This window comes from Petaurus breviceps, unplaced genomic scaffold, assembly GCF_028583685.1.
Source record: "Petaurus breviceps papuanus isolate PSGF00001 unplaced genomic scaffold, PetGlider_PUasm1.0 551, whole genome shotgun sequence".
Classification (NCBI taxonomy): domain Eukaryota; kingdom Metazoa; phylum Chordata; class Mammalia; order Diprotodontia; family Petauridae; genus Petaurus; species Petaurus breviceps.
The window spans coordinates 32,448,239-32,462,531 of NW_027186372.1; the positions used below are offsets into that span (position 1 = coordinate 32,448,239).

The 14,293-nt window shown below is 40.4% G+C and overlaps 1 protein-coding gene across 2 annotated transcripts in view; it reads left to right on the top strand.

The window, feature by feature from the left end:
* The window catches only part of GLRA1 (glycine receptor alpha 1), an 82,133-nt gene that overhangs the window by 27,567 nt on the left and 40,273 nt on the right, over positions 1 to 14,293 (top strand). Inside the window, exons 2-3 of one of the 2 annotated variants that reach the window (XM_069102289.1) lie at positions 2,415 to 2,545; positions 12,045 to 12,112. In XM_069102289.1, the coding sequence (XP_068958390.1) occupies positions 2,415 to 2,545; positions 12,045 to 12,112 (199 nt within the window). Of the gene's footprint in view, positions 1 to 2,414; positions 2,546 to 12,044; positions 12,113 to 14,293 lie in introns of those variants that run through there. The other variant, XM_069102290.1, reaches the window with a different exon arrangement.

A 14,293-nucleotide genomic window follows, 5' to 3' on the forward strand; every position in this document is an offset into this window, starting at 1 on the left:
TTTTATATCAGTCATTTTCATATATATGTGTGTGTGTGTATGTGTATCTATACACATCCTTTCTTCCCTGATCATTTCTTATAGCAAATGAAAACAGCTTTTCAAAAATCAACAGCCAAGGTAACTTCATCTGACAGCATATGCAACATTCCATATCCCTAGCCCTCCACCTCTCTGACAATGGGAGAGAAGTATATTTCCTCATCTCTTCTCTGGAGACAAAATTGATCATTCTAGTTACCCAATATTCAGTTTTCTTGTATCATTCTTTTCATTTATCCTACTGTATTGTATAGACCTATTTTCCTTTTCCCTATTACTTCACTATGCATTAGTTCATACCAGTCTTCATATATTTTTTCTGAATTATTCACATGTCATTTCTTAGAGAGCAGCAATATTCTTCTACATTCTTATATACCATGACTTGTTCAGCCACTTTCCATTCAACAGGCACCCATGCTGCTCACAGTTTTTTGATACTACAAAAATGAATGTTTTGATATATGTATGATATTTCTTTTTGTCTTTGGCCTTCTTGGTATGTGTCCATATCCTGTTTCTTTCCAATAAAGCAGATCTTTCCAGAGTCGTATTACAGTTATAGGTCTCACCCTGGCAAGTTAAATTTGCCTGCCTGTATTTGAAACTCTCATTTTCTTTACTTGTTATCCATACTTTGTATATTTGTGCATAGACATCCAAAGACATAAGTTTTATTTCAGGTTTCTTCCTTGGATTTTGTTTCCTGTGAACTTCTGGACACCTCTAATGCTGTTCTTTTTCCTACAGTGTGGCCACTCTCTATTATATCTAGTTCAGTGGATATACAAGATCATTCTTCTTCCTCCTTCCTTTTGAATTTAAAGCCCCTTTTTCTTTGATTTGCAGGGTTACACGCAAATATCTTCTTACTGACTTTTGTTAGGTGTGTTCCATCCCTAGCCAAAAGCTTAACATTCCTATGGTCCAATCATCATCATAGATTGGACAACAATAGGTCCCTCCTAGCTCAGAGTGAATGTAAATAGTAACTGTTTCTCTTTTGGTTGAAACCCTGAGGGTCTTCCCCTTCCAGTTTGATTTTTTTTATTAAAGGGCTCATCCCTTTGACTCACTTCTTAAAGAGTCCTATGTACTGAATGGGCATTGCCTCATTCATAGCGAGAACCTGAAAAGAGCTTAGCCTAAAAGGGGCAGGGTCTCTCATTGCATCCTGGGCCATCTCCAGTCATCCTGATGAATATCTGGCCACTGGACCCAGATGGCTCTGGAGGAGAAAGTGAGGCTGGTGACCTTGCACAGCCCTCCCTTACTCGAATCAAAGTCAACTGCAAGTCATTTCATCATCTCCCTGATGTCATGGTCCTCTTTGAGAATGAAGGACCAGCACAATCTGTGGGTGTGAATATATGTGTCTTGTGAGGGTATATATGGATGTCTGCCTAGATATGTGTATGTGTATATGTATATGTGTATGTGTATATGCGTATGAGTTTGGAGAGATATACGTGGATAAAAATGTATGTCTAAAGCTTGTATTATAAGTGTAAAATTGTGTATCTGTTGGCTTGTGTAGATATACATGTGTCTATACATATATGTGTATATACATCTATGTATTTATGTTTTCATATGTATATGTTCCTGTGTGTCTATGTGTGTGCATGGGTGCAAGTATGTGTGTGTGACCATGTGTGTGCTTATTTTCACGGTGTAGGTTGCTGTTTATGTATATGTATTTATAGTATAAACATGTGCATATGTGTGTATATTATATGTTATATTTATAAACGATATTTCTGGGTCTATATATGGGTCTATGATGTTATGACCCTCTATATGAGGGTTGGTGGGTATGTTTTTATGAAGACCTGTGTCTTATATGTATATGTATTATTTTCATGTGTGTGTGTGTGGCTGTGTTTGTGCTTTGATAGTAAGGAAGGAGCAGTACTCATGAGAGTACATAGAAGTAAGAATTTAGCTAGACCAAAGTGCTTGAACAGCAAACCTTGATGTCTGGAATAGGAAAGGAGGGAGACAGAGCACAGGGAGAGAGCCAGGTAACTAGAAGTCTGGCAGGCAGAAGGTTAATTTTCCAGTCACAGCCTCCATGGGGATTTAGGAGCCAAGATCACAGCTGTGATTCCTCCAGACCCCAGGGATCTGTCCCTAAATTAGTCGGCAGCTTCTGTCCGATCGTCATCACTCGAGCGCTTGGCCAGCTGCCGGGACCTTCCGCAGGGTGATGTTTGGGCTGGGTAAACAATTTAGTTGGGGCCTTCCTTATTAAGAAGCCAGAGAAGTATGTGTCACATCTCTCAGCTGTGGAATAGGCCTCTAGGGAAACACCCCTAGCAAAGTGGGGGCACATTGGTAACTAATCTTTCTTTTCCTTTCTCCTCCCCCAGTCTGGCTGCTTCCAAGGAAGCTGAGGCTGCGGCCCGTTCCGCACCCAAACCTATGTCTCCCTCGGATTTTCTGGATAAACTGATGGGGAGAACCTCGGGATATGATGCCAGGATCAGACCTAATTTTAAAGGTACCCAATCTCCTCCCTTTTTCTTCTCCTGATCCCCTTACCCTTTCCCCCTTTGTTTTATTTTTTTTTTTAAGCAATCCGGGTTAAGTAACTTGCTCAAGGTTACACAACCAGTTATTTCTGGGCGTGGTGCTGAGTATCTGAGCCCAGATTTGATCCCCAGGTCATCTCAACACTGGAGCCAGTGCTCTTACTCGCTGAGCCACCTGGCCACCCCTCTCCCTTTGTTTTATTGAAGTCTTTTGTTGTAATGGACAGAGCCCAGTACTAAGAATCAAGAGATCTAGATTTTAACCCTAGCTCTGGAGCACACTTCACCTCTCTAGGCCTCAGTTTCCTTTTCTGTAAAATGAAGTGAATTTAATGCTCTCTAAGGATCATTCCAGCTCAGAAATTCTATTTTTTTAAGTTCCTCCAAGCTCTAAAACTCTATGTCCTGTGTTATATTTTTTTAATGTCCCCTCCAACTCTAACATTCCATGTTCTACTTGTTAATATCCCTTACAGCATGAATTCAAACTTTAAATAAATATTTAAGTGTCCACTGTGTGAAGAGGGGACTGTGTTGGGTGCTAAGGGGGATCAAAGTTTAAATAAGACATCATATCTTTCCTCATGTTGATAATGGAGAAAAACACAAACTAAAAAAAGTGTAATAAAAATATCGTATGATAAGTGCATTAGAGATGTACAATGCAATGCAATGTGCTATATAAAATCTGAATAGAGAAAAGATCTTTACCAACTGAGGGATTAGGGAGGAGGTGGCATTTAAAAGATGATTCAAAACTCATCAGGTAAAGAGGAAAAGGGAAACACAAGCCAAAGGGGAAAATATGAACAAAGGCAAAGAAGCAAGGACACCCAGAATATGTCGGGGGAACCAAGAATAATATGGTTTAACTGGATCATAGATGGCATGAAGAAAAGCAACAGAAGATTAAGAGAGAATACAAAGATGGAATTTCTTATAGAGAGCCTTAAATGTCAGACAACAAGTCTGAATTTTGTTTGATTGGCAATAAGGATTCCTTGATAACGCAAGATCCCTACAACTGTGGAGGTAATTTTGTTCGATGACCCTCTGAGTGTATACATCTTTCTAGGCATAAACCATAGAAATGTATTCTCATTAAAAGTTCACCATTGTCATTGAAGGATGTGGTACAATGAAGAACATTGGAGACTAATAGTGACTTCAAAGGACTGATATGAAACATGCCTCCTAACTCTCAGCAGAAAGGTACTGGTATAGAGTGGAGCATGTTTTGGACAACGTGTTGATTTGTTTTACTATACTTATATATGATTAAGTACCTACTATACTTTTATGTTATAAGAGAGGTTTCTATTAGGGGAGGATAACTAGGAAGTTAACAGTAATATAAACAAAAGATCACCAATGTATCATAGCATCATAGACTTATAGCTAGAAAAGACTTCTGGGGACAATCTGGGGTCAGCTAGAAGCTGGACCTCTAGTCCAACCCACTTATTTTTACAGATTAAAAAACTGAGACCCAAAGAGGTTATGTGACTTGCCTATAGTCACTACTTGTAGTAAACATCAGAAATAAAATTTGAACATTGATCCCTATATTCTTTTGACTTCAGAGTCAGAGCACTTTCCGCTATACTATAATGCCTGTCTCTCTCTCTCTCTCTCTCTCTCTCACACACACACACACACACACACACACACACACACACACACACACACACGAAAGAAAACTGGATTTGGAGTTAAAAGGACCAGGGTTGAAATTCTGACTTTTCTACTTATCATCTATATAGATATCTATATTACCTTAGACAAATCATTTAATCTTTCCTCACCTATAAAATTGAAGAATTAGAATACATGACGTCTAAGGACGGTCTTCTAGCTCTAAATTTAGGTTCCTAAGGTTCTAATGGAAAAAACTTCCTAGAAACAGTGAGGTTTTCTAGCTTCTGTTGTATATAGATAATATTGTGCTGACTATATTGAGCATCAGGATATTACTGGACTCTCCAGTGAGACCCAAAACTATTCAGGAGATAGACCGAACAACTCAAATGGGAAAAACCAAATGGATGAAAATGAGACTTACAGTCGAATGGCAAATCCATTAAATTAGTAAATCAATTGTGAATGTCCCAAATGGAAATGGAAAGATTCATGGTGGCACAAATATGGGCAATATATTTGCCACATGCAAGAAATGCTTTAAAGAGGTATCACAGTGAAGAAAATGAAGGATTGGAAAAAGAGGTAGACTGGTCACATGTTGAGAAAATAGGTACCTATAAAATGTAGAAAGATCCTAAAGGAAAGACTTCAGTACATTGGGCAGACCCTCTGTGGAGGATTGATAAGAGAATTTGGGCAAGAACTACACATAGTGGAAGGCATAGATGGATTGTAATTTGTTTAGCTGGTAGGAATATTCACTGAGTCAATGAGATTACATGTCCGTTGAAGAATGAAATAGGGAATTGAAGATATTTGAGCTGAAGAATGACACAAATAAATGAAGATATAAGGACTATTGGTCTGATATTAGTATTAAGGATGGATTGGAGCTAAGAGGAAATGGAGATGAGAAGGCCTTTTAGGAGTCCAGTCTCCATATTCATCGTTCTATCAAATAGTCAATATTCTAAAGTCCTTTCTAGTTCTGACAATCTATGTTCTAGGTTTGCAAGGTACCATTCAGACCTGACTTTTTTTAAACTTCATTCTGCCTCTCATCTTTGACATAGTATAGTGGGGAAAATACTGTATCTATACTCAGAAGACCTGGGTTTGAATCCTGATTCTTTTTCTTATTTTATGTGTGACCTTGAGCAAGCCATTTCCTTTCTCTAGACTTCTGTAAAAAAAATATGGTGGGGGGATTGTATTAAATAATCTCTAAGTGGCTTTCTGAGTTTGACATTCTATGTTTTAAAGTCGTTTCTAGCTCTGACCATCCATGAATCTATGGAATGTCTCTAATAGACAGACTAAGAGGAGAAAGGGAGCTCAAAAGAATCACAGGTTTTTTTGACCTTGAATTTGTACAGTGCCTTTCCCTAACAACTCTTTCCCTCATGCCAGGACAGGCTATATGCCTACCAATGAAGTGATTCAAGGGCTTCTGAAATGCCCCTTTGCCCAAAAATATCATCCCTGGTAGTGTCTGAAATAGTACCTTTAGAGATTTATTCCTTTGGGTTTTATACATTGCTGGAGGCAGGACTTAAAGTCAGGGCTTCTGATCCAAGTCTGTTTGCTCTAGTGAGAAGGGAACAATAGGGTAGAGTCTAATTTAAATAGGATGAAGCAGCAGATGGGATGATGCAGCTGGTCTCTCTTTCTTAAAACTAGTAAAATGGAAACCCTTATTCCTGGCACCTATTCAAGCCCATGCATTGCCCAGAAGCTAGACTAAATCTTTGATACATACTGGATACTACAGGTTCACTCTGTCAAGGAGACCAGGGAAGTGATGGGGGGAGGAGGATCAGCAGTCAAGGGGATATTGACTCTCCCCCTCTACACCTCACAGATTCCAATGGAAGGAATTCCTTCCTACCAGTTAGAACTGTCCTTCAATCAACTGTCTGAGGAGGTATTGGGATCCACCCCCACCCTGGTGGAAGTGTTTAACCACAGGCTGGATAGCCATCAGTCAGGAAAGAGATAGAGGAAATTATAGTATGGAGTTATAGGTTGGACTGGTGATTTCTGGGCTTCCTTCTGACTTGAAGAATCTGATTCTCAGAGATAGTTAGAAGTCACATTGGGATGGGGGCTATGCTTCACTCAGTGCTGTATTGTGTCATGGAAACAGCCCTTGACTAAGAATCAAGAAATTTGAGATTTTGTCCCCAACTCTACTACTGACTCATTAGATGGCTTTGGGGTGAATGGGGTGTTCAGGAGAACTAGTGTGAGAACTCAGCAAGTCCTTTTCAGGGCTCCTCATCCATCTTTGGTGTCTACCCATCACCCAGCTCTCACCTGTGACTCTGAGAAGCTGTACTTCGGACAATGGACACACCCCAGTAAAACTGTCAAGGTGGACAGGCTAAAACCAGATGGACCTCAAATCCATCAGTAAGTTAGGGGGATGTCTACCCAAGTACGTGGTGACTTCTCCCAGCAGAATGGGCAGGTGAGAACAATTTTTCCCAATGGTTGTGAAGGCAGCTAAAGCAGGCATTGTGGAGAGCTTAGAGCTTGGTCAGACATCAAAGTTGTCAAGGTCATCCACCACATCCCAAGCCATCACCAGCCATCTTGATTTTTGTCCTGAGCCTGGACTTCAATGACTCAGGAAGAGGGTGAAGCTAATGAATTTGTGCCTCACTTAACTAGCAAGTCAAGACATCACCTGTGATTTTATCGGTCTTCTTCAAAACCAAGGGGTGAATAATAACAGATGGCTTTGGGCAAGTCACTCCCCTTCCTTGAGCCTCAGTTTCCCCATCTATAAAATGAAGGAGAGGGGTGCTGTATTTAATCATCTCTAAAATCCCTTCTAGTTCTTACATGACCATAATGATCAGAGCATGGAGATGACTGAACTGTGTTCTGTTCCTGACTCACCACCAAGCCCTACATCACCACCAAAGTGTTTTATAAGGGTCCTAGTGGGTTTTCTCCCCACTGGAGTCTGTAGCAAATCTAGGTGAGGCAAAGAAAGACAGGATATAGATCTTGCTGGAGCCATTGTCAAACAGCTGTGCTGAGCCCAACATCCCTGATCTCTCCCATAAGCTTTGTAACAATGTGTTCTCCTCCCCCAGCAGCCTAACCCCAACTAAACTAGTTATAGGGTTCCCTATATGCAGCTTCAGAGGTGCTTCTCTGAAAGGGCCTGTTCCTCTAATCCCGCCTAATTGATCTGGGATTCCAGGTGCCTTCCTTGGCTTTTCTCTTGGCTTTAGCCCAAGACCTGGTCCGGGGATTTGTTGACTGGAAGCAATTTTCCTAATATTTGCTCATTTCTCTCTCTCGTTGTTCTTTGAGACTTTACTGAAATGTCCTGTCTGTATAGAACACTTCAAATGACAATCAGATCTAAGTGAGACAGCTTAGTTCAGTGGAACAAGTTAGGAGACCTAGGTTCAAGTTCTGTCTCCAACACTACTGTTGTGAGACCTTGGGTAAGTCAAGTCACTTCTCTGACCCTGTTTCCTCGAGTGTAAAATGAGGGCTAGGGTGAGCAGATATCTAAATCTTGCTAGTCTATATTCTTGGGTTCCTTCTAGCTCTTACATTCTATATTAGATTTTTCTTCCCAGCTCCAACATTCTACATTCTAAGAACTCTCCAGCTCTGACATTCTTTATGCTCTAACATGCTATATTTGAAGATTCCTTTTGCTCTAAAATGCTACAATCTTCTATGGATGCTTGCTGTTTCTTCTCAACCCTTCCTATTTGCCCACTACTCTTATCACCCAGCTCTTGACCCTGACTCTTGGGGTAATTCTGATTAGCACAGGGTGAGAGGTTGAAGATTCCAAGGAGCAATTAATCACTGGACTGCTTCAGTTCACTGAGGCAAGCCAGGTGGGAGGAAGAGTGTAGCTCCTACAGATCCTGGCAGCCCTTCAGAAAGCCTCTTGAGCCCAGGGGCCCCACCCTAGCACAAATACATACACAGAATCAAAATTAAACTTTAATATTTAATGAAATCTATACATTATCCTTTGGCCAAAGGCTGACGGTTTATAATTTTCTTTGCTATAATTTAATTTCAGATTTATTTCAATGAACTGTACCTCCCCTTGGGGTGGTTTACTGGCTTCCTTTCCTACACATAAATCAAGATCCAATCACAGGCAGACAATCAGACACTCTGGGGGTGGGGTTCAAAGAAACTGGTAGTAACTCATCAGGGCATCTTAATGCAAATGAAGGGGACTCTTTGTGAAGACAAAAGACTCAGATTTATTGGGAGAGAGGAAATAGAGGTACCTTCCTGAAGAAAGAACACTAGCCTAGGAACCAGGTGACCTGGAGTCCTCCTCACGCCCTCTCCTCCCCCCACTAACTTTGCTTTACTTTGAATCTCCAAAACACAATGCTTGGCACTTAATAAATGTTTATTGAACTGAGTTGAATCATTTTTCTTCTCTGTGCTACTTCCTACGTAAAACGTAAATCTCAAGGGCCCTTCCCACTGTGGAGCATAAAGTTTTGGCAGAGTCTGGATGATAGCCAGAGGCTGTTTTGATATAGGTTGTCGGTGAGAATGGACCAGATTCACACATCTCATCCTGCTAATACAAAAATTAGCCCCACAGGCCTCTAGAATCCCCTTTAAATTTCATAGAAAAAGAATTGATGTCCAAAGACCTTAGTTATAGTTTAGATCTGCCACTAACTTGCTGTGTAAACTCAGTTAGCTACTTCCCTCCTCTGGCCTCAATTTGCTTCTCTGTAAAAAGGAGACTAAATCACCTCCCATCCCTGACATTCTATGTCCTAAGTCCCCTCCACCTCTGACGGTCTCCGTTTTACTCACTTCCCTTTCAGAGCCTTCCACTTCCCCATGGAGCTGTTTCTCCCAATCCCTTAAATCCTAACCTTTTGATACAAGACTTTGGGTACCACTCATATCGTGTTTAATAAATCTTAAGGTTCCTTTTGCTCTAAAATGCTACGATCTTCTGTGGATGCTGGCTGTTTCTTCTCAACCCTTTTGTTGGCCTTTCCAAATCCTACCCCTCCTCCTTGAAGGCTTAGCTCAATAACTACAATTACTACTTTTTAATTACTGCTTCTTCCAGAAAGTTTTCCTGGACTATTGCAACCTACAGTAATCTCTACCTTCTCTGAATTCCTATAGCATTTCTGCATTGGCTTTAGACTGAGCTCTACATACTATCTTGTTTTTCATTTAAACAACAATCCTATGTTATTAATCAATTATGCTATTATTAATTATTCATTAATTTTGGTAATTATCAATTAATTTAATAAATGATTTTGTTAATTATTAATCAATTATATTCTTAGAAATTAATCAATTATATTATTAAACAATCATCCTATAACCTGAGGAAAAGTTCCTCAGGTCAACTTTGCTTTCAAGAGCTCTGGAACAGATGACTCCCTGATCTATATCCAGCCCTGGTTCCTCTCCTGAACTCTAGTCCCACATCATGAACTGCCTATTGGACATTTCAAACTGAATGTCTCATCTTAAGACATCTCAAGCTCAGTGTGTCCAAAATAAAACTCATTATCTTACCCCAAGAATCTACCCTTCCTCTGAACTTTACTGTCAAGGACATCACCAGCCTTGCAGTTACACTGATTTATAATCACATTTTCATCTCGTTGATCTTGATCTCTTCAAAAAAATTTTATTTATTTTATGGAATAAAACAAGCATTTCCATAACATAGTGTGATAATAAAAAAGATGATTGTACATGAAATTACAAATCTATTATATACAGCTTATAAATATATAATGAAGTTATCATGTACATTTTTTTCCTTTCTTCCCACATGCTTGGCCCCTCCCCCTTATTCACCCTGTGTATTCAATCAGTGACCCAGTCTTATTCTTTCTATTTCCACAACACGATATATATTCTATTCATGTAGCCACCCCCCTAGTTTAACCCCTCATCATCCTGTGACTGTACTGTTGACCAATAGCCTCTGCCTATTCCATTTCATCCTCCACGTGGCTAGCAAAGCCATTTTCTTGAAGACCAGGTCTGGCTAAGCCACCTACCTACTCAGTAAACTCCACTGGTTCCCTATTGTTATAGTTCAGTCATTTTTCAGTCACATTCAATTCTTTGTGACCCTACTGGGGGTTTTCTTGGCAAAGATACCAGAGTGGTTTGCCATTTTCTTCTCCAGCTCATTTTACAGATAAGGAAACTGAGGCAAAAAGTATTAAGTGACTTGCCCGGGGTCAAACAGCTATTAAATATCTGAGGCCAGATTTGAATTCAGGAAGACGAGTCTTTCTGACTCCAGAGCCAGCTCTCCATCCCTGCACCACCTGGCTATCCCTAGTAATACTCAGTTAAAACATAAACTTCTCTGTCATTTAAAGTTGTTCATAGGCTGTCCCCTTCCTGTCTTTCTAGGCTTCTTACACATTACTCCCCTCTCTATATATATAGTACAGTTGTAGTGACCTTATCGCTCTTCCTCACACAGGATATCCCTTCCATCTCCCACCTCAATGACTTTGACTGGCTTCCCCTCTCTCCTTCCTCCTCCCGGCCATGCCTGGAAAACTCTACTCACATCTACCTCTTAGGATACTGAGCTTCTTTAAAGACTTGCCTCAAGTGGCACTTTCTGCAGGAGTTTCCTATTCCCCTTTACCCTCGTTGTTAATAATTTCCCTTCTAAAAAGTTAGCTTGTATCTACTCTGTATCTTGTACCTCAATTCATACCTATTGTCTTCTGCCTTTAGAATGTAAGATCCTCTAAGGATCTGTTTTTGCTTTTTCTTTGAATTCTCAGCACTTTTCATGTTACCTGGTACATAGCAAGTAATTAATAAAGGCTTGTTGATTTCAGTATGTGTGTTTTATCTCCCTAACTAATGTTTGATCTAAGACAAGCGTTGTTCTTGTATTCCTAGCTCGGCTCCAGTTCCCCTGTGCCCCGGGGGAATTACAAAAGCCTTGTCAACAATCCTTAAGACTTACCCCCAGTTCCACTTCAGGCAATTCCCATCAACCTCATAGCAAGCAATCGACTGCAGTTCATAAGTTCAGCAGAAGAACATCATGATTCCCAAAATGGCCTCCAAATTCTGCAGCGTGACTACATTTCAGCCACAAATTAGAAGGCAGCCGATGGAGTTTGGGGAAGGGACCATATGGTGGAGTAATGAATCATCTTGTATTAATGAATGCACATCCCAATTTAGCCCCTGGTGCTTGCTACCTGGTACTTTCTCCAGGACCAAAAAAAAATGATGCACATCAGGAAAACAGCAGGGAAGAATTGCAGGTATTTACAAAGGAGAGGAATCCCAAAACCACCTAAGGAGAAGGTCCCAATCTGAAGGATGGGTCAACAATACAACAAATTTAATGATATGAGCATCTACTCCATTGCTTAGAAGTGAGAAAAGAAAAAGACATGAATCCTGGCTTCATGGGGTTAATAATCTAGAAAAAAAAAATCACAGTCATAGCTCATAAAATATAAGGGGGACTCTAGCTGGAAGACATTAAACCATAAAACAAAAAATTTGATCTAGACCATGACTTATAATATAGACCATAGACTGCCAAAAATGAAAAGTAGAATATACAAGGGACAATTTTAAAGCTGGAAGCGATCTTAGAACAGAGAGTATAGAATGTTAAAGGTTATTAGTGTAATCGAAGACTAGAGAGCTGGATACAAGGTCCTGGAGGCCTTGATTGCTGGACTAAGGAGCCCTGCCCTGTAGGGCTTCACACGGTTGTAGAGTCATCACTGGGGCTGACAACCCTGGGGTAGAAAAGTAACTTCTATCCTTCTTGCTTTTCAGGTCCCCCAGTCAATGTGAGCTGCAACATTTTCATCAACAGTTTTGGCTCCATCGCTGAAACAACTATGGTAAGTTACATAATGTCCTTACTGTTTCCCAATATACGCAGTATGTCTTACTAACATGAAGCCTCCAATTTGGTCTCCCAAAGGAGACAGAGAATCAGAAGTTATTGGAGAGTGGATTCCAATAGGGCTTTCTTGTTGATCTTGACCTCTTCAACACTCATCAATAACTTGGATAAAGGGATAGGTGGTATATTTATCAGTTACATGAATGAGATGAAACTAGAAGGAACAACTAACATACCAGATAACAAAATAGGTCTCCACCAAGAGCTTGACAAAGTGGGACAATGGGCCAAAACTACCAGACTTAAGGAGAAGAAAATGTAAAGTCTTACATTGTGGTTCAAACATTAAAATGCCCAAGTGCAGGATTGTAGAGATAGGGGTATATAACTGCTCATGCTAAAAAGAGCTCATGGTATAGTGTAGGGGTGGGAACCTGTGGCCTTGAGGTCACATGTGACCCTCTAAGTCCTCAAGTGCAGCCTGTCAGTCAAAGGGCAATACTTGAGGATTTAGAGGGCCACATGTGACCTTGAACTGCAGGTTCCCCACTCCAGTATAGGGAAAGAATATTAAGTCTAAAGTCAGAAGATCTAAGTACAAATCCTTGGTTTGCCACTCACTCTCTGTGTGGCCCTGGGCAAGTCCTTTTTTCTCTCTAAGACTCGATTTCTGACTCTGTAAATCTCTCTAAATCCTATGACCTCATGGCCAGGAAGTTGGACTGAAAATTCAATAAGGTAATACGATATTCAGCTACATGGATAGAAATATTCTGTTTCTTTGACATCTGTAAGTTGAGTGTGAGGCTCCAGTGATGATCTATTGATCCTAGTGAATATTGAAATAGCTAGAAATTGTCAGTTGTTTCAGCATGTGATTCTAGGATTAGAGATGATCCCAGAACAATTCACAATCGTGAGTTCCCCACTCCCACCACCACCACCACCACCACATGCACACAGACATTGCTGAATCAGCAAACTATTCCAATGTGCAATTTTTTTTGCCTATGTGCAAAAATCAGTCTGTTTACAAATTGTCCTGTCTCTGAATGCCCAAGTTCAAGGGAAAATCTCAAGGCATTTAAACAAACTCTGATCTAGTGAGAACTTATTCTTTTGCCTTTTCTAAACGAGAAGGTAAATTTCTTAAAACCTGAATGTCTCACAAGTCTCTTCTAACGAGGGCCCTGGCTTGTTCAGCGTAGCTTAGCCAAGTCAGAGTAAAGATGATGATTTCAGTCCTCCTAGCCTTCTCGACCCAATCCAACACACAGTTAAGTCCCTCTGTTAGGTGCTGGGGATGCCAAGATGAAGGAACAGTAACAACAGTAAGGCAGCTAGGGAGTGCTGTGAAAAGGGCACTGGACATGGAACCAGGAAGATCAAAATTCAAATCTAGCCTCAGACACTAGCTCGTGACCCTGCACAAGTCACTTAACAACCCTCTGTTTGATCCAGTTTCCTCATCTATAAAATGGGAGTAAAAGTGCCCACCTCCCAGGATTGTAGTAAGTATAAAATGGGTTAATATTTGTAAAGCACTATATAAAAACTATTACTATTAACAACGAGCCCCTATCCTCAGTAAATAGTTTTGCCTCTCTCAAACTATATTTGAATAGCTGTGCCCATATGCAAAGAAGCAACTTTCTTTAGTGTCCCCCTCACAGCTAGTATAGAAATGCAGTATAGGGTGTCCCAAAAGTCTTACTGCAACTGAAACAAACCACTTGCCCTCTCTCTTTTTTGTTTTGTTTTGTTCCTTCTTTCTCCTTGTTTATTCCATTGGTTATAATTCTTCTTTACAATTTGATTAATGTTTAATGTGAAGGTATTTGTAGAACCTATATTGGATTGCATGCCTCCACGGTGGGAGGCGTGGGGGGGAGGGGGAGGAGGAGGAGGAAAAGGAGGAGAGAAAGAGGGGGAAGATGAGGGAGGGCGAGAAAATTTGGAACTCAAAGGATTGTGGAATTGAATGTTGTAAGCTAAAAGGGAAGGAAGGAAGGAAGGAAGGAAGGAAGGAAGGAAGGAAGGAAGGAAGTTCTTACTGCAGTTTTAAGTTATTATACCTCCCCTCAAATAATTTAAGCTCTTAAAGCTTAAAACTGGACTAAGACTTTTGGGACATCCTGTGTTTGTGACACTGCTTTTGGTAGAAGTCCTAAGATCC